We start from the raw sequence: 24845 nt of genomic DNA, 5'->3' as shown, positions 1-24845 counted from the left end.
GCTTCATGACGGTGACCCATGTGCAAAACAAGCGCACAGTGATTGCGAGAAATTTAAAGGTTTTGTCACACAAGTTTTTCATTGATTTATTAAACCCAGCAGCACATGCGGAAATAGAAGGATTATGATTTACAGTAACGTATGGGTCGTGGCTGACTGTTTTATCCTCTCCGGGTGATACATGTGTTTACATGGGGTGAAATCTGGTCATGGCATCACCACCACAGTAGCATTATATGAAACGGTTCAGACAAGTTGTTATTTTTCGCTTGTTGTTGCTCACACCTGAACAGGTTCCTCAACAAACTCTGACAGATTTTGAAACATGTGCAACACATAAAGTAAAATCAAGGCCATAGTAACGTGTGTGTCTTTATTAGATTTAATTCACAAGGCACAGTCATTATTATACACAGTACTTGGCACAAGCTCGTCAGCCATCAGCTGTGTACAACAGCAGAAGTTGAGGCCAATGTGACGCGGCACCAAGAGAATTTTATTTTATTTTATTCCTGAATTTAAAAAACACAAACAAACAATAACTAGTCGTAACGTGTGTTTTTTTTTTGCCTCGTCGGAAATTATGCACTTGATTAAACATTTTAATTATCAACTGTCGGATTCATAAACATACTGAATTCGACACGAATGAATGTCTGACTTCATATAAATGTTTGACCTAATATTACTAGTCAATCAGTTAAATGAAGAAAAGAATGAAGTGCACCAATTACACTTTTATTTCACAGAGCAGCGCAGTCTAATTCCAGCGCACCTGCAGCGGTGCGGGCTGATAAACGCGTTTCCTCTCAGGTGACGCCGTTTGTCCCGACATGAACTCGCACCAGTTCGTTTGGTTGCTTTGGTTGGCGGGTCTGCGATTCTCTGGAGGTAAAGACGGTGAATAGTTCGTACGGCTTCATGCACAGTATTTATGTCGTGAGAGGAACGTGAACGGTAGATGAGCGTTTGCGCTTTTTGTTTGGAAATGAGCACAAACCGTGCAACATGGCGGTCGCTGCCGGAGGCTGCAGGTTCTGTGACCGGTTGAAGCTTCACTAACATGCTGAGATGACTTAGTGCATGTCTGCGACCACGTTCACTGTAGTAGTTGGAAAACTGGACCATGTGGAAGCGTTTGGCACCTTGTAATTGTCTAAAGCTCATCTGTCGTTTAGTTTAAACCTTGGATGTTTTAAAGTGACTCCAACTTTTTGTCTTCCCACCTTTCAGGAACCTGATGTGAGATTACTTTAAATGTGGGCCTTGTTCTGCCACAGTCTGACTTTAGTCTGGTAAATGCTTGTTCAGCTCCACGTTAATGTGGAGTTCCAGGTTAACATGGAAACAACCAGGGAAGGAATGTGGATCATGTAACTGTGCGACTATGCTTCCTCAAAGCTGGAATCTGTGTTTAGGTCAGGTTCTGGGATGTCACGAAGGCCAATGGCAGTGTGATGATGGGAACTGCATTCCTCATAAGTGGAGATGTGATGGGGATGGAGACTGTCTGGACGGATCGGATGAAATGGAGTGTGCTGGTAAATATTGACAACTCAAATCAGTCCTGAGAATGTGATTAAAAAAATCCATCTTATTTGTCACATTGTCCTAAGTGCCTTCTTCCTTCCATCCAACCGATTAATTCTTACTGTGACCACCATTTTGCTCCCACTTCCAGGCTTTCCAGCGTGTCCTCCCGGTCAGTTTCCGTGCATCGACACCGTCGGCTGCGTCAACGCGTCGGCCCGCTGCGACGGCCAGCGCCACTGTCCCACTGGGTCCGATGAAGAAAACTGCACGGGCGTCGTCGGCTGTTTGGACTCGGACTGGACCTGTCGGAACCACATGTGTGTTCCTAAAGAGCTCCGCTGCAACAGAGTGAATGACTGCGTGGACAACTCTGACGAGGAGGCCTGTGGTACTGGATCAAACTCACTGACCCGATGCCATTACACACAGGCTGCATTGAACTCATTGTCTTTCCCTCTACAGAGGTGTGTGCTGAGAACAGCCCACGGTGTCCTGATGGGACATGTCTGTCTGCTGAACGCAGATGCGACGGGCAGGTTCACTGCTCCGATGGCAGTGATGAGCCCATAACTTGTGGTAAGTCTGAGACCAACTTCACTGGACTGATGGGTTCCTGTTGGTTCATGTTTCATTGCCTGAGCTGTACATGGATGGTTCCTCCTTTAGGTCGCGTCTGCTCTGTAGAAAATGGCGGCTGTAGCCACACGTGTGCCGATGAGCCCTGGGGAGCGTTGTGTACCTGTCCTGTAGGATACAAGCTGTCCTCCAATGGCGCGATCTGTGAAGGTGTGTTGTTACCACAATGCGACAGTAACTCAAACGAGCAAAGCTAAAAGCGAGTCTCTCCCCAGATTTGAACGAGTGCGCCCCACCTTCCTCTCCCTGCATGCATTACTGCACCAACACGGTGGGATCCTACTACTGCCACTGCAGAGAAGGCTTCAAACTCAAAGGGAACCTGTGTGCAGCAACAGGTAATGAATGAAGGTTCAGAAGACGAGCCATGAAACACATTAGTTCAATGCCACTGAAAAGAGCAGTTATTTTCTAAACCTCCACCAGTAACAAAGGCTGCACTGTCTGACTAGAAACTAGTCCCACTTCCTCAGAAGATCAAACTGCATTCAAAACAATAAAGGTGCATTCACACTACATTGTTGATATGTAAATTGGCTTCTTTGAGATAAAAGAACAAATCTGAGAAATGAAGCAAGATCAGAGGAGGAGCTGGTCACTTAAACCTTTCTAAGCCTGTACTTTATGTACCTAAGTATTTGTTGAGCTGTCACATCCTCCAAATGTCTCCAGGCAACGCTACCCGCCTGCTGACGGTTCAGGGGAGGTCGTTGGGACTCCTGAATGTGGAGACGCAACAGTTTGAAGTTATTCACACGCCTGTGTTTGACCCAGTGAGCGTGACCTTTGACTTCGCCCGTGGCTGGTACTTCTGGGCCGACAGTCACGGCAGCATTTACAAAAGCGACGGGCGGCGCAGCAGCACCGTTTATACTGGTTAGTGAGCGTGTGGACGGCACGTCGGACTGTAATGATTTTCACAAAACGAGCGGTTGTCTGAACGAATAAAGGTTTTAAACGAGCCAAAGAATATGACACCTGAGCGACCGATGATCGAACAGTTTAGCTTAAACCCCAAACCTGATTTCCAGGTGTGCCTGGAATCAAGGGTCTGGCTTGGGATTGGCTAAATGGAAACCTGTACTGGGCCAATCAGAAGACGGCGTCAATCTACATGCAGGCGCCCGATGGGAACAGTTACACCACGGTGCTAAGCAAAAACATCAGCCCCTCTGATTTGGTGCTTTTACCTGTCGACAGGTTGGTTTAGTCTATTGAGATAAGAGAAAACAATTCACAATAACTGTCATTTTTTATTTATTTTTTCACTAATCTTAACTTTAAATTCTCATCAGTGTGATGTTTTGGATCAACGCCGGTCCAGGAGACAGGGTGACGATAGCGAAGTCATGGATGGACGGTAAAGAAATGAGCTCTCTGGCCGTGCTCACCGCTCAGTCCGCTCACAGCCTCACCGCCTGCGTGGCCGCGCGGAGGCTGTTCTGGGTCAGCGACTTCAAGAAGGTGAGTCCACGTCTGTTTAAAACTTGAATTATAAAGTAAGTGTGTGTGTCACTTAATTCTTCTCCTGCTGCTCACAGTCTATAGAGACGCTGAGGATGGATGGGACTGGCCATTACTCCTTCACAGGAATGTTCAACAGGATGCCGCCGCTCAGCTTGGCCGTCTTTGAGAACTCCTTGTACTGGGTCGACGACAAAGGGCTGTGGCAGATCACACAGGACCGACCCAACCAGCGGCAGTTTCTCTGGAAAGACAAAGTGCCGCTGTTGAGCATTTACAATGAGCTGCAGCAGCCTCAAGGTACTGACGATCATCTGCAGGATGGTTTTCACTTACCGCCCCCGCAGCGTTTTAGCTGTTTGACGCCCAGATGCCTTCAGATTACCAAAAAGTGGTGATAATATTCACCAGTTTTTTTTTACAGAACTGTAGATGAAACCTAACTTTGCTCCTTCAGGTCCTTCCGCGTGCTTAAAGACTCCGTGCCAACTCTGCCAGCTGACCAAAGGCAACTCCCTCGGATTCACCTGCACCTGTCCAAACTCCAAAGTACTGTTGCTCGATGGGACATGTCAATGTGGGTTGAATTAGGTCTATATGGCCAGTGGCAAACGCTTTTTCAAGCTTTGATGCATTAGTGTCACCAAACTCTAAGTATTAACGTTTTGTTCCTCAGACCCAAGATTTTTATACGCTGTCAATTCCCACATCAACCTGTTGGAGTTCAGGGACAAAGAATCCACCCAAGCCCTGCTGTTTGACACCAGTGACGGAATCCTGTCCTTTGACCTGGACTGGTACAGAGACTGGGTATACTGGGTCAACCAAACTGGGCACATCCAACGCACCAGTCCAACCCAGATGACGACTGAAGTGGTTCCAACAGTCCTGCCAGGTTGGTACTTGGCGTTTTCCTTGATTATAGAAACTGTATTTCATCTTTTTCACTTTGAATTAGACATAATTCCAATGACATCTCATTGACTACCAACATTTTCTTATTGTCTTCAAAGTCTGCGTGATAAAAGTAGACCAGAGGAGCGGCAGCCTTTATTGGATGTCATGTGATCAAAGCAGCATTGGCACAAACGCTGCCGACGGTCACTCGCAGCAGCTCTACAGTACAAAGAAAGAGATCCGGGACTTTACTCTGGACTGGCTGAGGGGTGAGCTCCTCTGGATGGAGGAAAACGGGCTTTTCTCCATGAGCGTGATGGGAGGTCAGGTCCGGGAGCTGCTGCAGTTAGCGGGAGGAGTCAGAGGGAACGTGGCCTTTGACCTCCGGGCCAACAGTCTGCTCTGGAACTCCAAAAGCACCGGTCAGTTGGCACCAGTATCTCACCAGCCTCTCGTCACTCACAACATTGCACAGAAATACAATTTTCCAGATGGTTGTTATTTCAAAGGAAAATAGTGACTGTTACGCTTGTTACAGGTTTGACGACTATGAGTTTGCTGCAGGAGAGAAGGCATCGAGCCGGAAGGAGGTGGAACATTTCAGGCTCGGTCGTAGCCGCCTTTGAGCCGTTCCTCTTGTCCCTCTCTGATGACGTCATGACTCTGTGGGACCGACGTGACGGGAGTCCGATCCAGCACGTGAAAGTGGAAGGTCAAGTGTTCGGCGTGATCGCTGCACTGAGGGAGATCCAGACAGGTCAGACCGAGATCAAGCAGCCTTAAATATCATCAGTAAAGTGCACTTTATCCTAATGTAATGTCCTTACAATCCCTCCCCAGCTGCCAGTGCTCCTGTTTGCCATGAGCCGTCGGTGCTGTGCCGATCCTCCTCAATCTGCCTCCCACCTGCCCGGCTGTGTGACGGGAGAAGGGACTGTCCTCATGGAGATGATGAGGAGTTCTGCGTTATAACCTGCCCTTCCAAAGGTGAAGCATCAACGTCACAGGCTTTCTATATGTTATAATAGACATCTGACCTTAAATCTCTGTTTTTAGAGGATTTTATGTGCAAGGATAGAAGAAATTGCATCTCAAAGAACGGCGTGTGCGACGGCCGCGCTCAATGTCGCGACGGCTCTGATGAGGTCGACTGTCCGACTCAGGGGAGGGTCCCCAAGTGTCTCTCAGGCTCCAGCCTGTGTGCAGATGCCAAGGAGTGTGTGTTAGACAGCCATGTGTGTGATGGAGAGAAGGACTGCACGGATGGATCTGATGAGCTTAACTGTCCAGACCCGTCCACTGCTGCACCCCCTGAGCTGCTGTGCAACCTGGGCTCAAAGCCTTGTACCAATGGCAGGGAGTGTGTCTTACACAGCCACGTATGCGATGGGGAGAGCGACTGTATGGATGGCTCTGATGAACGGGGATGTCCAGAAACCTGCAGAGAAGGTGTTAGATCATTGAACCGGCTCTAACCTGTTCCTGTTAATTACTGTAAACAAGTGTGGGGATGGAATGTAACATCTTTAAGTCTTGGGTTTCTGGTTGTGCTCGGTTCCAGGGGAGTTTCAGTGCGCCCACGGGAGGAAGTGCATCCCCCGTGCTCAGGTGTGTGACCGGAAGCCTGACTGCCAGGACCGCTCCGATGAACTGGACTGCTGGGAACGCAGCAAGAGCTGCCAGCATCGCTGTGCTGACAACAAGCGCTGCATCCCGGCCAGTTTTCTGTGCGACGGCGAGCGAGACTGCGTGGACGGCTCTGATGAGGTGGACTGTGGTGAGTGCTCCTGACTCTAACCTGCAGGGAGTTGGTCTTCGGACTGGAATAACGCGCCTCCATCGTTTTCCAGGTCCCGTTTCTGTCCCAACCACAGCGGCTCCTGTCGTTACGTCCACATCAGTTTGCACCACTCCATCAGTTCGCTGCCCAGGGTCGTCGCTGTGCGTCTCCCAGACCCAGCTGTGTGATGGACACAGAGACTGCCCCGATGGGTTCGACGAGAACAACTGTGTGTCACAGTGTAAAAAGCGAGGCAAGTCCGGCAGTCGCAGAATCTGAAGCTTTAATGACACAGCTTGAAGTCCTAGTAATAATGAGGTCCATTTCTATCAGATGAGTTTTTGTGCAACGATCGGAGGAAGTGCATCCCCAGGAAGCAGGTGTGTGACGGTCGAGCCCACTGTCCGGACGGGTCCGATGAGAGGCAGTGTCGGTCCATAGATCCTGTTCCTGCCAGTAAGTAGCACAGAACTACAGGTCAGACATCAATCTGATTTCTCATTTTATTTTTTCTTCTTGCCAAGCTTCTTCTTTGCCTGAGCCCAAATCACCGCTCACGTGCCACATAGGGTCTAAGCCGTGTAAAGATGGACGACACTGTGTTCTGCTCAGTCACGTGTGTGACGGAGAGAAGGACTGCGGGGACGGATCGGATGAAGTGGAATGTGGTGAGTTCACAAGGTCAATAATTTTTGTTGTTTCGAAACAATCCAATATTGCCTCAACAGGTATTTGAAAGACATGTCTCGCCAACGTCAATATTACAGTGTGTGAGACACTGTTTTAAGAGTTTAAAAACCGGGAGTGGTTTAGTCTGCTTAGTTTGTAACAGCAACTCATTGTACAGTTTTAGGCCAATCACAGAACGCTCGGTCTCCTCATTTCCTAGTCTTACGAATGGTTAAGATTATAGCATGAAGGGGCATAAGGCTGGAGGAGGTCGGATAAATACTGAAAAGCAAGACCATGCAGGCAAATAAAACATCATTTAAAATCAATATGAAAACTGACTGGAAACCAATGAAGAGATGCCAAGGTCGGTGTGATACTTTGGTTTTTTCGTACCAGTTTAAAGCTGAGCAGCATCGTGTTGAACAAGCTGAACTTGAGCAAGTGACATCTGGCCATTGTCTAGTTTCACGCCCAGATTGGTTTCTGTAGGTGTCAAATAGTTACTTAAAAAACCCAGGTCAGCCTGAACTTTGGAGGCATCACTGGAACTGAACAGCAGGACCTTTTTTATATTATTAAAATGTCAAAAATTGTTTTCTATCCAGGCTTAATTACCTCAATGCATCATAAGAGTTGAACGGTGGAATGTGTGTTTTCTTAAGTGGAACAAAGATTTGTGTGATTGGCATAAGTGAAATAAAATGCCATGTTGCGGTAAAATTAATCCAAAAGGCAATAAATGCAGGCAGAAGAGAAGAGGGTCAAGGATGGACCCTTGCGGTACTCCACACATTAGAGGCGCTACAGAAGATTGTGCAGTTCCAACACTGACACAGAAAGTTCTCCCTGTTAAATAGGATCTAAACCAGTCCAAGGTCCCCCCCTAGTTATTGCCCAGTTCTCTAAGAGGAGCAACTGATGGACCACTGTATCAGAGGCAGCTGTTAGGTCCAATGGTACCAAAGCACCACGGTGGCTGAAAGAACATCATTTAAAGCCTTCAGCAGAGCTAATTCAGTGCTATGCAGGGTTTTAGACCCCGACTAAAACATCTTATTATTAATATTGTGCTTATCTAAGAATGTACTCAACTGAAAGTAAACAATTTTTTTCAAACCCTTGGAAAGGAATGGTACTTTGGAGAAAGGTCTAAAATTTGAGAGCACAGATGAATCTAAGCTAGGCTTCTTGATTAAGTGTACACTGCATGCTTAAACCTTGCAGGAATGACACCATTAGCTAAGCTAGCATTAATAATTTTCAGGACAAACTGGAGAATACCTCTTTTAAAAAGACAAGGTGGAATTAGATCATTGGGGGATCCTGCAATCTTCATGCTCATCACTTTTCCATAAAAGATGGAGTAAATTCAGCTGACTCATTCTTTTTCTCGTCGTGTTTCTAGATGCCACCACTGTTGTTCTGCCAGAAAACCATCACGTAAATGATTCCCCCGCGGCCCTCGGACCCATGACTCATCCTCCCGTTCAGCAGATCTGCACCAGCCCCTTGCTTCTGTGTCCAGGTTCTTCTGTTTGCATCCACCCAATACAGCTATGCGACGGCAAAGACGACTGTCCCGACGGATCTGATGAGAACTGTGTGAAAAGATGCCGTTATGGCAGTAAGTTGGGCTCTGATCTGTGCTTTTGCTGTTGTTACGGTTGCTGCATTAAACGTCGTCTTCTGTAGCCGACTTTCTCTGCAACGACCGAAGGAGCTGCATCTCCAGGGAGATGGTTTGTGACGGTACCCTTCAATGCCACGATGGATCTGATGAGCTTAACTGTCCAGATCCGTCCACTGCTGCACCCCCTGAGCTGCTGTGCAACCTGGGCTCAAAGCCTTGTACCAATGGCAGGGAGTGTGTCTTACACAGCCACGTATGCGATGGAGAGAGCGACTGTATGGACGGCTCTGATGAACGGGGATGTCCAGAAACCTGCAGAGAAGGTGTTAGATCATTGGACCGGCTCTAACCTGTTCCTGTTAATTACTGTAAACAAGTCTGAGCAAGGTTTTTAAGCCTTGGGTTTCTGGTTGTGCTCGGTTCCAGGAGAGTTTCAGTGCGCCCACGGGAGGAAGTGCATCCCCCGTGCTCAGGTGTGTGACAGGAAGCCTGACTGCCAGGACCGCTCCGATGAACTGGACTGCTGGGAACGCAGCAAGAGCTGCCAGCATCGCTGTGCTGACAACAAGCGCTGCATCCCGGCCAGTTTTCTGTGCGACGGCGAGCGAGACTGCGTGGACGGCTCTGATGAGGTGGACTGTGGTGAGTGCTCCTGACTCTAACCTGCAGGGAGTTGGTCTTCGGACTGGAATAACGCGCCTCCATCGTTTTCCAGGTCCCGTTTCTGTCCCAACCACAGCGGCTCCTGTCGTTACGTCCACATCAGTTTGCACCACTCCATCAGTTCGCTGCCCAGGGTCGTCGCTGTGCGTCTCCCAGACCCAGCTGTGTGATGGACACAGAGACTGCCCCGATGGGTTCGACGAGAACAACTGTGTGTCACAGTGTAAAAAGCGAGGCAAGTCCGGCAGTCGCAGAATCTGAAGCTTTAATGACACAGGTTGAAGTCCTAGTAATAATGAGGTCCATTTCTATCAGATGAGTTTTTGTGCAACGATCGGAGGAAGTGCATCCCCAGGAAGCAGGTGTGTGACGGTCGAGCCCACTGTCCGGACGGGTCCGATGAGAGGCAGTGTCGGTCCATAGATCCTGTTCCTGCCAGTAAGTAGCACAGAACTACAGGTCAGACATCAATCTGATTTCTCATTTTATTTTTTCTTCTTGCCAAGCTTCTTCTTTGCCTGAGCCCAAATCACCGCTCACGTGCCGCATAGGCTCTAAGCCGTGTAAAGATGGACGACATTGTGTTCTGCTCAGTCACGTGTGTGACGGAGAGAAGGACTGCGGGGACGGATCGGATGAAGTGGAATGTGGTGAGTGCATGAAGTCAATAGTTTTTGTTGTTTTTTTTTTTCCATAAATTTGGATGTTGGTATTAAAAGCCTCTTGGTTAATGGTTTCACTGAACTGTGTTCAAGGTGTCACAGAACAGACAAAGCCCCCAAAAAGGTCCGATATTTCCTCAACAGTTCCTTCAAAGACGTCTCCTGCTGCCACAGCAAAAGGTCAGAAATGCAGCACTGACTCGAGACGCTGCAGGGACGACTCTGGGTGCATTCCTCTGCATCAGATCTGTGATGGAATAAGGAACTGCCCAGATGGATCTGATGAAGGGGAATGTAGTGAGTTCACACGCCACGGTTCTCATGAACCTCAACCTAAATCGGCTGACTCATTCTTCTTCTTGTCGTATTTCTAGATGCCACCACTGTCGTTCTGCCAGAAAACCATCACGTAAATGATTCCCCCGCGGCCCTCGGACCCATGACTCATCCTCCCGTTCAGCAGATCTGCACCAGCCCCTTGCTTCTGTGTCCAGGTTCTTCTGTTTGCATCCACCCAATACAGCTATGCGACGGCAAAGACGACTGTCCCGACGGATCTGATGAGAACTGTGTGAAAAGATGCCGTTATGGCAGTAAGTTGGGCTCTGATCTGTGCTTTTGCTGTTGTTACGGTTGCTGCATTAAACGTCGTCTTCTGTAGCCGACTTTCTCTGCAACGACCGAAGGAGCTGCATCTCCAGGGAGATGGTTTGTGACGGTACCCTTCAATGCCACGATGGATCTGATGAGCTTAACTGTCCAGACCCGTCCTCTGCTGCACCCCCTGAGCTGCTGTGCAACCTGGGCTCAAAGCCTTGTACCAACGGCAGGGAGTGTGTCTTACACAGCCACGTATGCGATGGAGAGAGCGACTGTATGGACGGCTCTGATGAACGGGGATGTCCAGAAACCTGCAGAGAAGGTGTTAGATCATTGGACCGGCTCTAACCTGTTCCTGTTAATTACTGTAAACAAGTCTGAGCAAGGTTTTTAAGCCTTGGGTTTCTGGTTGTGCTCGGTTCCAGGAGAGTTTCAGTGCGCCCACGGGAGGAAGTGCATCCCCCGTGCTCAGGTGTGTGACAGGAAGCCTGACTGCCAGGACCGCTCCGATGAACTGGACTGCTGGGAACGCAGCAAGAGCTGCCAGCATCGCTGTGCTGACAACAAGCGCTGCATCCCGGCCAGTTTTCTGTGCGACGGCGAGCGAGACTGCGTGGACGGCTCTGATGAGGTGGACTGTGGTGAGTGCTCCTGACTCTAACCTGCAGGGAGTTGGTCTTCGGACTGGAATAACGCGCCTCCATCGTTTTCCAGGTCCCGTTTCTGTCCCAACCACAGCGGCTCCTGTCGTTACGTCCACATCAGTTTGCACCACTCCATCAGTTCGCTGCCCAGGGTCGTCGCTGTGCGTCTCCCAGACCCAGCTGTGTGATGGACACAGAGACTGCCCCGATGGGTTCGACGAGAACAACTGTGTGTCACAGTGTAAAAAGCGAGGCAAGTCCGGCAGTCGCAGAATCTGAAGCTTTAATGACACAGCTTGAAGTCCTAGTAATAATGAGGTCCATTTCTATCAGATGAGTTTTTGTGCAACGATCGGAGGAAGTGCATCCCCAGGAAGCAGGTGTGTGACGGTCGAGCCCACTGTCCGGACGGGTCCGATGAGAGGCAGTGTCGGTCCCCAGATCCTGTTCCTGCCAGTAAGTAGCACAGAACTGCAGGTCAGACATGACGAGGGCCGTTGGTCCTTAATGTAATTGATTTCTTACAGTAAGTTTATCTCTTCTAGCCTCCGCTGGGCCCGGATCGCCTGTCTCATGCCGCATAGGGTCTAAGCCGTGTGCAGATGGACGGGACTGTGTTCTGCACAGTCACGTGTGTGACGGAGAGGAGGACTGCGAGGACGGTTCCGATGAGGAAGGATGCGCCGCTGACTGCAAAGAAGGTCTGTTCGTGTCCCAGCGGCCTTTGAGTGACACCTTTTCAAATTAACGCCTTCAGGCTGTTCTCGTTTCAGCCGAGTTCCAGTGTTCCCATGGGAACCGCTGCATCCCGCGGCGGCAGGTGTGCGACGGCCAGTACAACTGTCAGGACCGCTCGGATGAGGTGGACTGTTCGAAGCCGAGCGGCGGCTGCCACCAGCGCTGCGACAACAACACCCGCTGCATTCCGGAGAGCTTCCTGTGCGACGGCGAGAGGGACTGCGCCGACGGCTCGGACGAGGAGAAGTGCGGTGAGCGCTCGGCCGCCTTTGCACCGGCCGCTCGTCCGGCCGCGTCCTCATGCGCGTCCTCGCCGCTGCTGCTTCCAGGGTCGGTGGCCTGCGCGCCGGACCAGTACCGCTGCGTCAGCGGCCAGTGCGTGTCCGAGGCGCTCCGGTGCGACGGATTCCCCGACTGCGGCGACCGCTCGGATGAGGCCGACTGCAGCCGCCCCCCGCGCTGCCCGGCCCAGCTGCGATGCCCCCACAGCCACGAGTGCCTGCAGAAGGAGTGGCTCTGCGACGGCGAGGACGACTGCAGAGACGGGTCGGACGAGAAGGTGGGGCCGGCTCCACTGTGCGGCTGGTTTGTGGGAAACGGGTTCATTCGGGGCGTTTTGTGTTCAGGACTGCGCGACGCCGCCAGCGAAGTGCAGGGAGCATCAGTGGCAGTGTGGAGACAGCAGTCAGTGCGTCCCTCTGTCCTGGAGGTGTGACGGGACGCAGGACTGTCACAACGGGCTGGACGAGGACAAGTGTAGGTGCTCGGCGGCTTTGCTGTAAAGGCTTTTCATTGGACGAGGTCTCAGGACGATGCTGCTTTTCCCACAGGCCCGGCGAGGAAATGCCCCCCCCACCTTTACCCGTGCGGCAGCGGTGAGTGCGTGGACCCCCGCCTGGTCTGCAACGGCCTCATCAACTGCGCAGACGGCTCGGACGAGGGCGCCGGATGCTCCCAGCGCAACTGCTCCAGTCCGACGGCTCCTCGCTGTGACCACCAGTGTGTCAGCGCCCCGAGCGGACCGGTCGGTACCGATGGCGGCGCATGCAGCTCCTCCGTCCTGTCGTTGACCACTTTGCTCCTCTCTGCAGAGCTGCTACTGCGCAGCCGGCTTCCGACTGCAGAGCCGGTCCATGTCCTGCGTGGACATGGACGAGTGCGACGCGTCCCCTCACGCTCTGTGCAGACACGCGTGCCTCAACACCCGCGGCTCCTACGCCTGTCACTGTCACCCCGGCTTCTACCTGGAGCCCGACGGCAGAAGCTGCAAGACCAAAGGTTGGTCTCCTCCTGGAAGGTTTTCCTCCCAGTCGTTTCCGTTCTCTAACGGTGTTTCCACCAGACGAGCCGCTGATCCTGGCGTCGGTGCAGTCGGAACTGCTGCTGGTCGGAGCCCACAGCAACAGCCTGCGCCTGCTGTCCTCCGCCAGCCGCCCGGTGTTCTCCCTGGACTACCACTGGGCTCAGCACAGAGTCTACTGGCTGAGCTCCGACTATCAGAGCATCCGCTGGGCCGACATGAACTCCAACAACAGAGGGACACTCATCAAGGGTGAGCTAATCACTGGAACGGCCTTTAACGGTTTGATTTCAACCTGATTTTACACTTATCGAATGAATTGTTGCTGCAGGGGTGAAGTCAGAGTGCATCGCTGTGGATTGGGTCGGTCAGAACCTGTACTGGGTGGACGGACTTCTTGGGCAGATTTTAGCCGTGAAGCTCAGCGACACCACCGTGAGGTCTCAGGACTACACCGTGGTGCTGGGGGAGGATCTAGAGCAGCCAAGCTCCCTGGTCCTGCTGCCCCACAAAGGGTAACGTGCTCAGTGTGCTGCTGGGGAAGGAAGTGTGAGGAGAAACTATCCGATAACTTTGGTGTCATGAATCTGCAGGTTGATGCTGTGGTCCCTGATCGGCAGCAGCCCGCAGATAGAGCGGTCGGGGATGGACGGCTCCAAGAGGAAGGTGGTGGTGAGCCGGGGCCTGAGCTGGCCCGTCAGTTTGGCCTACGACATGTTGGACAACCGGGTGTACTGGGCCGACGAGAAGCTGCGCTGCATCGGGTCGGCCTCCCTGGATGGAGACGGCGTGAAGGTACAGGCGCCTGAGTCTGAGGTGCAGCTCGTTTCCAGTTATTGGATCTCGTCCCCTATTTGTACCACCAGATCCTCCAGCTGGTCGAAACACCGAGCCCGTTCTCCGTGGGCGTCTTCAACGACCGCGTCTTTTGGTCCGACACCAAGAGAAGAACCATCCGCTCAGCGGACAAGAACACGGGGAAAGATCAGAAGGTTCTTCTGAAGAGGCCGGGGCAGCCGTTCGGACTGAAAGTGAGTGGACCCAACGACTGGGTAAAAGGGTCATTACGATGTTTAGCCTCATGCATGACGCTTCCTGCCCCCCCTCCCCCCCCAGGTGATCCATCCGCTCTCCCAGCCCGCCGTGTCCAGCCCGTGTGACCCGCTCCGCTGCTCCCATCTCTGCCTCCTGGCTCCGGCCGTGAGGAGGCTCGCGGCGGTTTGTCGATGCCCGAAGGGGCTGCTTCTCGCCAAGGACAAGGCGACGTGCTCGGTGCCCACGGAGTCCACGTTCATCCTGCTGCTGTCCCGTGCCACGCTCTACCAGGTGAAGCAGCAGGAGATTTACCGGTCTGAAAAGCAGAGTCATTTTGCTTCATGTTGTCTCTCGCCCGTAGATTCCTTTGCATTCCATGCAACGTAACGGCGTCGGGTTGAAGAAGATGCCGAGCAGCCTCGCGCTGTCGCTCCCCGGAGTCACGGAGGCGTCCAGGCTGGACGTGTCCATCCAGAATCTCTCCATCTACGTTGCTGATGCAGCACAAGGAACTGTGGATGTGCTGAAACTGAGCAGCTCCAGGTCAAGCAAGACACTGACACCCGTTGGCCAAGCCCTGCAACTAAAGGTGGGAACATAATAATAATAATAATAATAATAATAATAATAATAATAATAATGACAATGACAATAATGCAGCCTTTCACATCGGATGGTCGGATTTATTGATCTCCTTCTTTAATTGAGTTGTTTTACTTCACAGCTTAATTGTGATTCTCCCCGCAGGACGATTCAGTCACAGCTCTGGCCGTGGACTGGGTGACCTCCAACCTCTACTGGAGCAGCACCGAGAGGCCCAATCTCCATGTGACCTCCCACAGTGAAGGCTACACCACCTCCCTGCTGCAGGGCTCGCTGAAGGTGACTCGCTGGTCCTATCTGCTCTTTGCAGCTCCTCCGTCACCGCCGACCCCTCGTCTTCTGACGTTTTCTGTTCCTGCCAGGGGACGACGGCCATTGCGCTGCACCCCCCCTCGGGTTTACTTTGCTACACGGCCATCGTGGTGGCCGGTGGGAGGAGCCAGGCGGAGGTGAGCTGCGCCTGGATGGACGGCCGTAACAAAGTGGTGCTGTGGAGGAAGTCGAGCATCCCGTCCTCGCTGGTCTTCTCCAACGGGGGAGCGGCGCTCTTCTGGGCTGACACAGGTGAGGCGTCAGGTCCCACCGTGACTCAGTGATGACCTGCATCTGAGCATGTGGCTGCTGCTTTTCCTGCAGGTGAGGGACTAATCTGCTCTGTTGGCGTGGACGGATCGGGTTATAAACAGTACAAGACAGGACCGGGTCTGCTCGTCTCGTTCACACATACTCAGAACATCATCCTCTGGGTCTCACTGGACAAAGGTAAAGCGTGGAGTTGGACATTGTCCTGGGTTTTTTTTCTTCTTCTTCCCCTTCGTTCTGTTCACTAATCTTTTTCCCCTTCAGGCAGCAGATGGTTTCACAGACTAATGTGCCAATGAATTATTCACTGGGCTTATTCCTGGGGACCTGTAGTGTTTGACATCTTTAAAGACCTACCTCTAGTCACCACTATTAATCTCTCTCGTCACGTTTTTCCATAACTGATTGATGAACATGAATAGAATCCTCCATATACAGCCTTTTCAGTTTGAATCTGGTTTGAATAAAACTGTTCTTGCATCATTATTTGTTTATGCATTTAGATGTAACAAAGCTGTGGTTCAGCGATGGTCTGCAGCCCAAACAGCTGTGGTTTGAGACAAAGACCAACATTGTGGAAGTCAGAGCCTACAGCAACGACAGTCAGTCCGGTAGGTGTGTGTGTGTGGGGGGGTTATGGGTTTAGCTTCTTATCAAAAGCTAAATATCAACTGCTTTGACAAAGTACAGTTTGACAAATTGTTTTTAGGTTTTAAAGGCAACAATTCTATAATATAATTTAGGAAGCACTTTCAATGACGTACTACTTGTGTCAGCACCCTTAGTTGAGACTAGTTGAAAACTGGTTGAGTGAGGTTGGTTTGCTTGGGTCATCAGTAGATGAGCATCTACAATGGAAAAAGCGTGTTCAGGTGAATATCTGCTTTAACAGCACAACAGAAATGTGCAGGGCTGCCTGTGAATCTGTGCTCCAGTAATGTGGGAGCTCAGAAGCAACGTCCAGTAACGCGTTCTGACGTCCACTAGAGGGCAGACGAGGCTCGTAGACTGTTCAGTGGGAAATGTGAGGAAGCAGGTGTAACTGAGACGTGAATGAGGCAAAGAAACCACCACAGAACTGCTTCAAAAGAACAGGAACAAGTAGATATCAATAGATGTTGCCTGATTTTGTTAGACTAATTCAACCTGGAAATGACAAAAGTTGGAAAATAAAGTAAGCCTGTGGAGATTCCTCTGGATTTCAGTGAAATTCTCTTTACATAATGAATGAGTTCCTGCCCAGTCAAGTTCTAGAACTAACAAAGATTTAAAACTGGGTTACAGACTTTTACCCTGGGCTCAATTGTGCAGCTTTGGCCTAAACGTCTGCTTCCTGTTTGCTTGTGTGCGACGCAGAATGAAAGGTCTGAATAGGTAGCGATTCGATACCTACAGGGAGAATGGAGCCTGGCAGGATGAGACGTTTGTCTGTTACTGTGTGGGCTGCAGCACAAAAGGGGGACCGGGAGATTTGTCCCCTACACTTGACGGAAGCGCGTGATGTCTGGGTTTTATACCGTGCAAACCAGGACTCACAGGTTCTCTCAACACAATAAAAAGTTAGTTATATTTAACGCTTGACCTCTTCCTCCAGGAACCAATGGCTGCTCCAGCTCCAACGGAGGCTGTGCCCAGCTGTGCCTCCCCTACCCCGGAGGCCACACCTGCAAATGCGGCCGCGGTTTCTACAGCGCCCACACCTCCTCCTGCGACCGCCTGCCCGACTGTCCTGCTGCTGGACAGGAGTCCTGCTCTGACGGAACCCGGTGCGTCAGCAGCAGCAGGTTCTGTGACGGACAGGTGGACTGTCCCGACCAGTCAGACGAACAGGACTGTGAGTTTGTAGCACGTGTCATTTCGATGGTTTGTAGTTCCCCACTGACGTCTACTTTCTCTTCAGGTCCCGACATGGACCGCTCTCCTCCACCGACGGTCCAGAAGCACCCCGTGCTCTCAGGCAAAGAGTCGGCGCCGGCGTGCGATCGCCTGGGCTGCAGCGGCCGCGGCGTCTGCGTCTCCGACGGCGGCGTCAGTCGCTGCCAGTGTGCGGCCGGCTACAAGGGCGAGTTCTGCCAGGAGACGGAGCCGGAACCGGGCCGGAGCCCTGCGCCGGTGGTGCTGAGCGTCCTCTGCCTCATGGCGGCGGTGGTGGCGGCTGTGGTGATCTACGCTAAAAGGTAGGAGCAGTGATTCCAGGCCTGAAAGGACTCCAGATGTGCTGTTCCCTCTAACGCGCTGGACCTCGACAGGAGAAGCCGGCCGCTCGTCAGAACCAGATCCGCGGAGAAGGAGACTCTGATGGCCAACATAAGCCTGCCCTGCGAACACTCCGAATCTGACACCGAGGTGAAGCCATTAAACCGCGTTCATAACATAAACTTACTGACCTTTCAGCTTTTCCACTTTTACTTGAAATGAAAGTTGGTGAATGCAGCTTTCTCATAGTTTTTCTGTTCTAGGAGCTGGAGTCTCCAGTGGATGTGAAGAGCCCATCGCTCCCATTAACAGCACTATAGATGCTGCTTCTGAAACCCTCAGGAGGAAACCTGTTGTGGACTGTCTTTATAATAAACATGGGCTGAACCAGACACCAGGCTCCACACAATGCTTTATTTGTTCTGTAACATTCACTGCTTGGTAATAAGCTGCCGTTCTCGCAGGCTATCGGCTGCTGACATCTGGCAAATTCAATGAGCTTATCACATTTCATGTGTAACAAAGGTATCAGGACTGGCTAACGTAGAGCAACAGGCTTAAATCAGAGCAGAAGGAGCTGTCGTTAGGTCTACGTCTGGCACCGGCCGCGGTTCCGGTTCTCCGACGGGCAGATCTGTGAGTGTATTTAGTGTTTATGCTGCGGTGACTCCGTCTGTTAGCCGCTAATGCTTCTGTCTGTGGCCAAGTGTTAATTGCGTGGGACAGGATTTACAGGTTACAGGTGATTTACAGTTTCGTTTTTATGCAGTTACTAATCATGAAGGAGATTCGTCTAAATGTAATTAGCTGAGTTCAGTTCATTTATTCGTCTGTGCTTCCTTTTTAAAAGCAAGGAACTAAGCCGAGCTAATAGTAAGTCACCCTTCCTCACTGAGCTCTCCTTTCATGCACCACTCAAACATTGTCCCAATGGTCTGTCTCTATTGTAATCTGATCGCTGCACGCTTCTCCCACACCATCAAAGACCCCTCGGCTGATGTGCAGCACTTCCTCCTGTTCATCAGCCAGCTTCAAAGGTGACTGGGACACATTCCTTCAGCTTTCACATCTCTATGAAGCGCTGTCTGCGTAAGAAGTGACTTGATCAGATGAGATTAAAGGAAATGAACTGATAACGTCTTAAAACTCCACGTTTGAACACTATCCTTCAGCTGTAACTGACTTTGCTGTGAACTAGTGCTAAACGTCCACGTTGCTCCTGTTATGGCTGCTTGAGGGTGTGTCCTCCCACACAGCTCCACACGCTCTGCGCTCCACCTCATGCCTGCGACTGAAGGAGCACGTGAGCCTCAAATGCCATTTCTGTCTGAACACTGCAGCAGGCTAATATTTTGCATGAATGTGTTTTGTTGTGGACCAAATTTATGGAGCTGAATGTTTGTGATCGAGGAGAATGATGCTGCCACAGCTGGTACGTGTACAGTCTTATTCCACATATGACAGAACCTCCTGCTTCTAGCAGAGTATGCAGTGTTTTCATTCAGCGTCCAAACAACCACTGTATTAAGTTCGCTGAGTTGGTTTTCGGGAGTCGCCCTTTAACTGGAGCGTTTGAACTGTCTTGTCTTCATGAAGTGACGTCGTCGCCCTCGTCCTCGTCATTTGATTGTGTATGTAAATATCAGAGCCAATTTTAGGAGTCACAGGGAAGGAGGAGGAGGCAGCAGTGTCTGCAGAGACCACGATCCAGACAAGTACCAACAGGCCGACTGCCTTTTCCTTTTCCAACAGATTCTGACAGTGTGAAGGTTTCCCAGCTTTCAGACTCTGAGCAGGATCAGGGGACGAGTCCGCCACAAATGGAACGTCAGCTGTCAGACAACTCTGCTTCTGTGAGTAGATGGTTTGCTTTCGCTGAGCTGTGGTTTGGAAAACATTCACTAAGATTCTTTAAGAGCAGTCACTCATTAACAGTAAGTTTGCTTTATGACACGTTTAGCAATAACTAAACTCCATAACTAAACTCTGACTTTTGATTTGTAGTGTTTTTATCACTATTATTGCTTTGAACCATGTTAAAATGACAACACTGCTTTTAATGCACTCTTTCTGCTCGTTTCTCGTCTTTCATTTGCATTTCAGATTTAAAAGTAAAATTTTTCAGGAAGTGTCTCCACACAATCTGACGCTTTCTCATTTTACCAGTACGCAATGAAAGCTACAGTAGCTGCTTCCGGTTTATCATACAAAAGCACTTCCTACTCTATCAGCTGCTGCTTCTCTGGTGCTACTCCAGAGAAGGTTGCAAGCAGAATGTGGCCTGAAGGCAACGCAGCCACTGAGTGTATCTCACCCAGAAAGCAGCTTCCTGGAGGCTACGATTAGAAAGTGTGTGGTCTGTGGAAACCTTTCTGACGTTTTCTAGCATTTCTCAGCCTCCCTGTCTCCGCTTGGACCGAGCCTGTTGTGTTACGGATCCCAGTGTCTTTGAACTGTGTGTCCTCCCAGTCAGTGGGTCCGTCCTGTGGAGACACTCGCTGCAGCGGCCGTGGAAGCTGTGTGCTTCCTGCAGATGGGGGCGATGGCCTGCGCTGTGACTGTAAGCTGGGTTACCACGGCAGCTCCTGCGAGCAGACCATCAACGGGTCGCTGAGCTTAACGCTGACGCTCAGCATCCTCGGCATCATACTCTTCCTGCTGATCCTCGCGTTTGTCCTGGCCAAGTTACGCCGGAGGAAGAAGAAGGAGAACTGGTACTGAACATATGTGTATTTAAATCATTCTTAATACACAAGCTGCATTTGCTCCTAAACACATTGCTGTCAGTTTATTCAAAATGTGTTAAAGTCATTATATTTTTGTTTCAGGAAAAATGAAAAGTCACAAAATAATGAAATGCAACTGAAATCCTACATCTGAGGTAAAGAGGGAGCTTTACTTACATACATACAAATATTTATACTCGCATTACATTTTGTATTTGTATTTATATGAATTCCTCCAAAGCAACTCGATGTAGAATTTGACCATCAGTCATTTTAAAACGTAATCTGTGGGGCACAATTTTAGTGAATCCATTCATAATCATTATTGTCAGGCCAAATAAATTATGTTTACTGTTATCTTCCAGATCAGCCCTGCCTTCACTCTCACACCTAATGGATGTGCACCTCAGAGACCTTAGCATAATCTTTGTAACACTGATGCTTTAAAAGGCTTTGATATGGTGCCTACAAGGAAAACGTGACACTTTTCCAATGTTATTCTTTTCATGAACCACATACAACTAAAAATCAAGTAAAGTAACAATAATAATATTACCAAACATATAGATATACTGCTGTGTTGCTGATCTATACCCTGACTGACTTAAAGACCGTTACTCTTTTTATGTATATAATATATATATATATATAATACTTTGTGTAGTTTATAATGTTAGCTTGTTTACATTTACACAAAGTCTTTCAAGTGTGGACTTTGCACCTGGATGCTCTCATTCTACCTGTGATGCAATAGAATCAAAGTCAGGGGCAGTAAACGCTACCGCTCTGAGCTTATGTCGGGAGTCAGCTTCAACTTGAGCAATAGAACTGAATGGACACACTGAAACTAAGATGTGCACAAACACACCTTCGCACATCCTGTTCATCATCATTTTCAAATTCCTGTCATGTGGAAAATATTTGGCACATTACGGCATAGGCCAGAATGTTCACAAACAGCACCTGACTCTGCTTTGTCCTCCATGATGAGTGGGTCTGTGTGCTGTTTACAATAATTCTGCTTGGTAAATATGACAACAATACTTCTGTGCTTTGTGTTGTCAATATTTCTAATAAAATATACAAACCCCCAACAAGCTGATGTTTACAGATAACCTTGTTTTTTTTATATCTAAGGTCAGTTCTTGTGTGATGACCTTTGCCTATGGGCTGCTTTTAGAAAGCATAAGTTCCATGGTGCCTTTCACAGTGAATATCCAGAACACTCCAGACGCATGAATTGAAGCTGCTTTTGTTGCAATATTTACAATTAAACAATACGAACCTGCATGTGCTGTCCATTCACCAACACAACTACTACTGTGATGCAATAGCAGCTTCAGTGTTTCCTAAACTCAACAGGACCTTAAAGTTAAACGTCTGACCTGAAATCCTGCAGACTGACCAGACAAAGAAGCCTTGTTAAAGCTGGACTGTGTTGACATAGTTTACTGAGCTGCTCACTGTATTGGTCTGTGAAAACATCATCAAAACTATGACAGAGAAAGTGGGTCAAACAATGTCAAAACAAAACTCCAACTCATCCTCTGGAATAACACATGATGGAAGAACAAAAGCAATTCAGCCTGAAGACTGCACTTTAAAAACAAGATCACATCTCTATAGAGTCGCAAATAATTGTCTCATGTCTCTGTTGCTTTATATCATATGTAGCCCTCTGTTTATTTTTACAGCCAACATGTTTTTCTTAGTGACATAACAATATTTGCCATTTCATTATACATATTTATATTTACAGACTTAAAACTTTAAACTTAAGTGCAGCATAACCTCATAGCTAATATTTTTTGAATAAAATAAGTTGAACTATAAATATCTTCAACCTTTTAGGACATTCTTTTATGATAAATGTTAAAAACTGTCTCCAGCCCAAACTTCCCTCTTCTGTTCTATCAGTAACACTTGAGTGACCCTTGAGGACAATCAAGCTGACATTGTTTGTGATGCTAAGCCTGTTTAAACAGAGCAGGTTTTCACACATGAACCCGGACCCGTCGGACCAGTCGAGCTGCATTGTCTGTATATTTATGAGGCTGCAGATGAGCGGATTCAAGGTGGAGAAGGAAAAGATCACCTAAAAAAGCAACTGGCTAAATGTGTTGGAATAATGACTTGTGCTCTTCTTGTTTACATGGCTCTTACCACACTTAATGGTTAAAGCTCAAACACCCTGGTTTATGTCACAATATAGGATTCTTGTTTTTATCAAAGTCAATATTTGTTTATAGTTTTCAGTATCCTGTACATTCATCCAAGCAGAAGGCGTTGAGAAAACACAGCCAGTCTGATATTAGGAAACACAGCGAGCATTTAATAAACAAAGCAACAAGGCCAATATTAATCACCTACAGCCAAACAGGGTTGTAAAGTGCATAAGAATGAAGCATCTTTTAATTAAGAACAGAAGGGAAACTTTCATGTGTATATATAAATATGCAAAGTCTCACCTTTGCAACAGTAGAAAGTAACACAACCGAGATTAAATTATCATTTTCTTCCCCAGCCCTTTAATGAGCAGCGGCGTTCACTCCTCCAGTAGCGTATAGTTAAATCTGTAGCAGTCCTTTATCGTCACCGCCCTCCATTCCTTCACATTGTAATGTTCTCGTCTACTGTTATAACTGCACAGCTTCAGGCACGGGTGCAATATGACAATAACATTAATGAATCGATCAAGCAGAATCTTCTGCAGCCATTCACACCTTTATACAATATACACAATCTTTCACACACACATGCCTTGTATCGCTATTCTACTGACGTAACACTGTAACAAAGGCATTTAAAACAGTTGGTTTTAGGGTATTGATCTCTGGCCCAGTCCTCGTCCTCAGAATCATTCCTCAGTCAGCACAGTGAGTGTGTGGTGACTTCAAAGCTTATGATATTACCACAAAACTCCGGAATAAGAAAAAACAGGCTAATGCCCATCATTTACTGTGGCGGCTTACACGTTTTGCTTCTTCGTGATTTCTTCACCCATCGTGTCTCCGTGTCCAGATGTGGGGCCCGCGGTGATCATAGGTCGGCGTCGTAGGGTCTGGCGCCGCGGGGCGTGTTCGCTGAGCGCGCGGCGGGGCTCTTGGCCCGTGGGAAGGACACGTCGTCGTCCAGCTCGTCTCTGCTGTACGGGACGCTGCTGCTGATGCTGCTCGCCGGCCGGGTCGACCTCGGCGCGTACTGGGGCTTGGGCTGCGGCCTCGGCTGGTTGAACTGCGCGCGCACCTCCTCCACGCGCTTCTCCCCGCGGTTCTTCCCCCCGCAGCACCGGCAAATCCCGATGGCCATGACGAAGCCGCCCAGCACTTCCAGAATCCCGCCGATGAAACCCAGGTAGATGCTGTAGCCAGCGGCCAGAGTTCCGCTCGGATTGTCCGCACGCCTATCGATCAGCCAGAAGGTGTAGACGCCGACGGCCGCGATCATCAGGACGCCCGAGCAGAAGATCAAGATTCCGCCCAAACCGGCCACGACCCAGTTGGGCCGGTCTCTCCAGCAGCGCACGCCCGGGACCGCCACTATCAGCCCGACGATGGTGAGGATGAGCGAGGCCACCGAACAGCCTTGGCCCACTTTGACGTAGGTGTTGGAAAGGTACGTGTTGTTGGTCTGGCCGCAGGTTGGCGACGTGGTGGTCGTGTCGGCGAGGCAGATGTCCCAGACGCCCTGCTCCAGGTACTGGCTGGGGGGAGAGTTGGCGAGGTTGCTGAGGGTTCTCCAGTTCGGGGCCACTGTGGCGGTCAGGTCCAGGATCCAGCCGCAGGGAGCCAGGACCATCCCGAAGATCAGGATGCCCGGGGTCCGCAGCGACAGACGGACCCACTCCTGAGATGAGCGCCCCGGCATGGCTTCAGCTGCGGAGGTCGGTGACGAGGCTCGGGTGCTTCGTTCCAAACGCAAGTGGAGTTATTCAGACAGACGCGACAGGGTTTTGACAGCTGGTCATTAGAAAGAGAAAACAAGTCTGACTGAAACCCGCCGGTGGGCGGGGCCTCCGCGCTACCTGTCTGCTCCAGTGGCCAGGCAGGACAGGTGCGGCTTTTTACCTCTGCGGCTGCGACAGTAAAGCGGGGCAGGAGTTTCGACTAGACTTTTATCATGCAAATGCTCGACACGCCTCAGAAAGATCTCTGAAGTTTCAAAATGACTTAGTTCGCCCTGATGACCATGAAGCAAACCTTCTAGATTTTCTCGGATTTTTGTAATAAATGATTAACGCTCAAGTGTTTAGTTTAATGTACGTAAAACAAACCACACAGTGCTTAACTTTAGTTTATTATTCTCTTTGAACTTGAAAATCCTTGTGTTTTAAAAAGATTACATTATTGGTGTAGTTAATCTTAAACCATAACACTATTAATACAACAATGATTCAAAAATGCACTGTTTCTGGGATGTTTCCTAATTTCCCATTCTTTTGGACAAAGGTATTCAAACACATGCAGCTTCTATTCTTGCACACT

At 49.6% G+C, this 24845-nt stretch overlaps 2 protein-coding genes across 2 annotated transcripts; one reads left to right on the top strand and one right to left on the bottom strand.

The window, feature by feature from the left end:
* The first annotated feature begins 746 nt into the window (after positions 1 to 746).
* On the top strand, positions 747 to 21458 carry si:dkey-88l16.3 (low-density lipoprotein receptor-related protein 2). Its single transcript, XM_029168146.3, has 58 exons — positions 747 to 891; positions 1419 to 1541; positions 1682 to 1921; positions 1996 to 2109; positions 2200 to 2319; positions 2385 to 2507; positions 2842 to 3045; positions 3201 to 3369; positions 3465 to 3633; positions 3711 to 3933; positions 4091 to 4210; positions 4310 to 4528; positions 4647 to 4952; positions 5069 to 5287; positions 5371 to 5517; positions 5587 to 5979; positions 6092 to 6307; positions 6381 to 6563; positions 6644 to 6766; positions 6835 to 6978; positions 8388 to 8606; positions 8675 to 8935; positions 9039 to 9254; positions 9328 to 9510; positions 9591 to 9713; positions 9782 to 9925; positions 10031 to 10117; positions 10312 to 10530; positions 10599 to 10859; positions 10963 to 11178; positions 11252 to 11434; positions 11515 to 11637; positions 11727 to 11882; positions 11955 to 12170; positions 12249 to 12478; positions 12546 to 12675; positions 12750 to 12943; positions 13011 to 13197; positions 13262 to 13471; positions 13551 to 13734; positions 13813 to 14014; positions 14086 to 14250; positions 14336 to 14545; positions 14616 to 14843; positions 15002 to 15136; positions 15220 to 15421; positions 15494 to 15619; positions 15943 to 16050; positions 17034 to 17273; positions 17340 to 17616; positions 17689 to 17785; positions 17899 to 18271; positions 18486 to 18508; positions 18621 to 19067; positions 19388 to 19488; positions 20105 to 20349; positions 20464 to 20516; positions 20727 to 21458. The coding sequence occupies exons 1-52, from the start codon at positions 834 to 836 to the stop codon at positions 17953 to 17955; spliced, it is 9402 nt and encodes a 3133-aa protein (XP_029023979.1). The 5' UTR covers positions 747 to 833; the 3' UTR covers positions 17956 to 18271; positions 18486 to 18508; positions 18621 to 19067; positions 19388 to 19488; positions 20105 to 20349; positions 20464 to 20516; positions 20727 to 21458.
* Positions 21459 to 22672: 1214 nt separating this feature from the next.
* Positions 22673 to 24413, bottom strand: cldn23.1 (claudin 23.1). The gene has a single exon (XM_029168151.3). It carries the CDS (start codon positions 24226 to 24228, stop codon positions 23401 to 23403), a length of 828 nt encoding a protein of 275 aa, XP_029023984.1. The 5' UTR covers positions 24229 to 24413; the 3' UTR covers positions 22673 to 23400.
* Positions 24414 to 24845: the final 432 nt, after the last annotated feature.

The sequence above is a fragment of the Betta splendens genome, chromosome 12, assembly GCF_900634795.4.
Source record: "Betta splendens chromosome 12, fBetSpl5.4, whole genome shotgun sequence".
NCBI classification, from domain to species: domain Eukaryota; kingdom Metazoa; phylum Chordata; class Actinopteri; order Anabantiformes; family Osphronemidae; genus Betta; species Betta splendens.
Note: the sequence above shows the minus strand (reverse complement) of the source record. Positions and strands in the feature narration are given on the sequence as shown.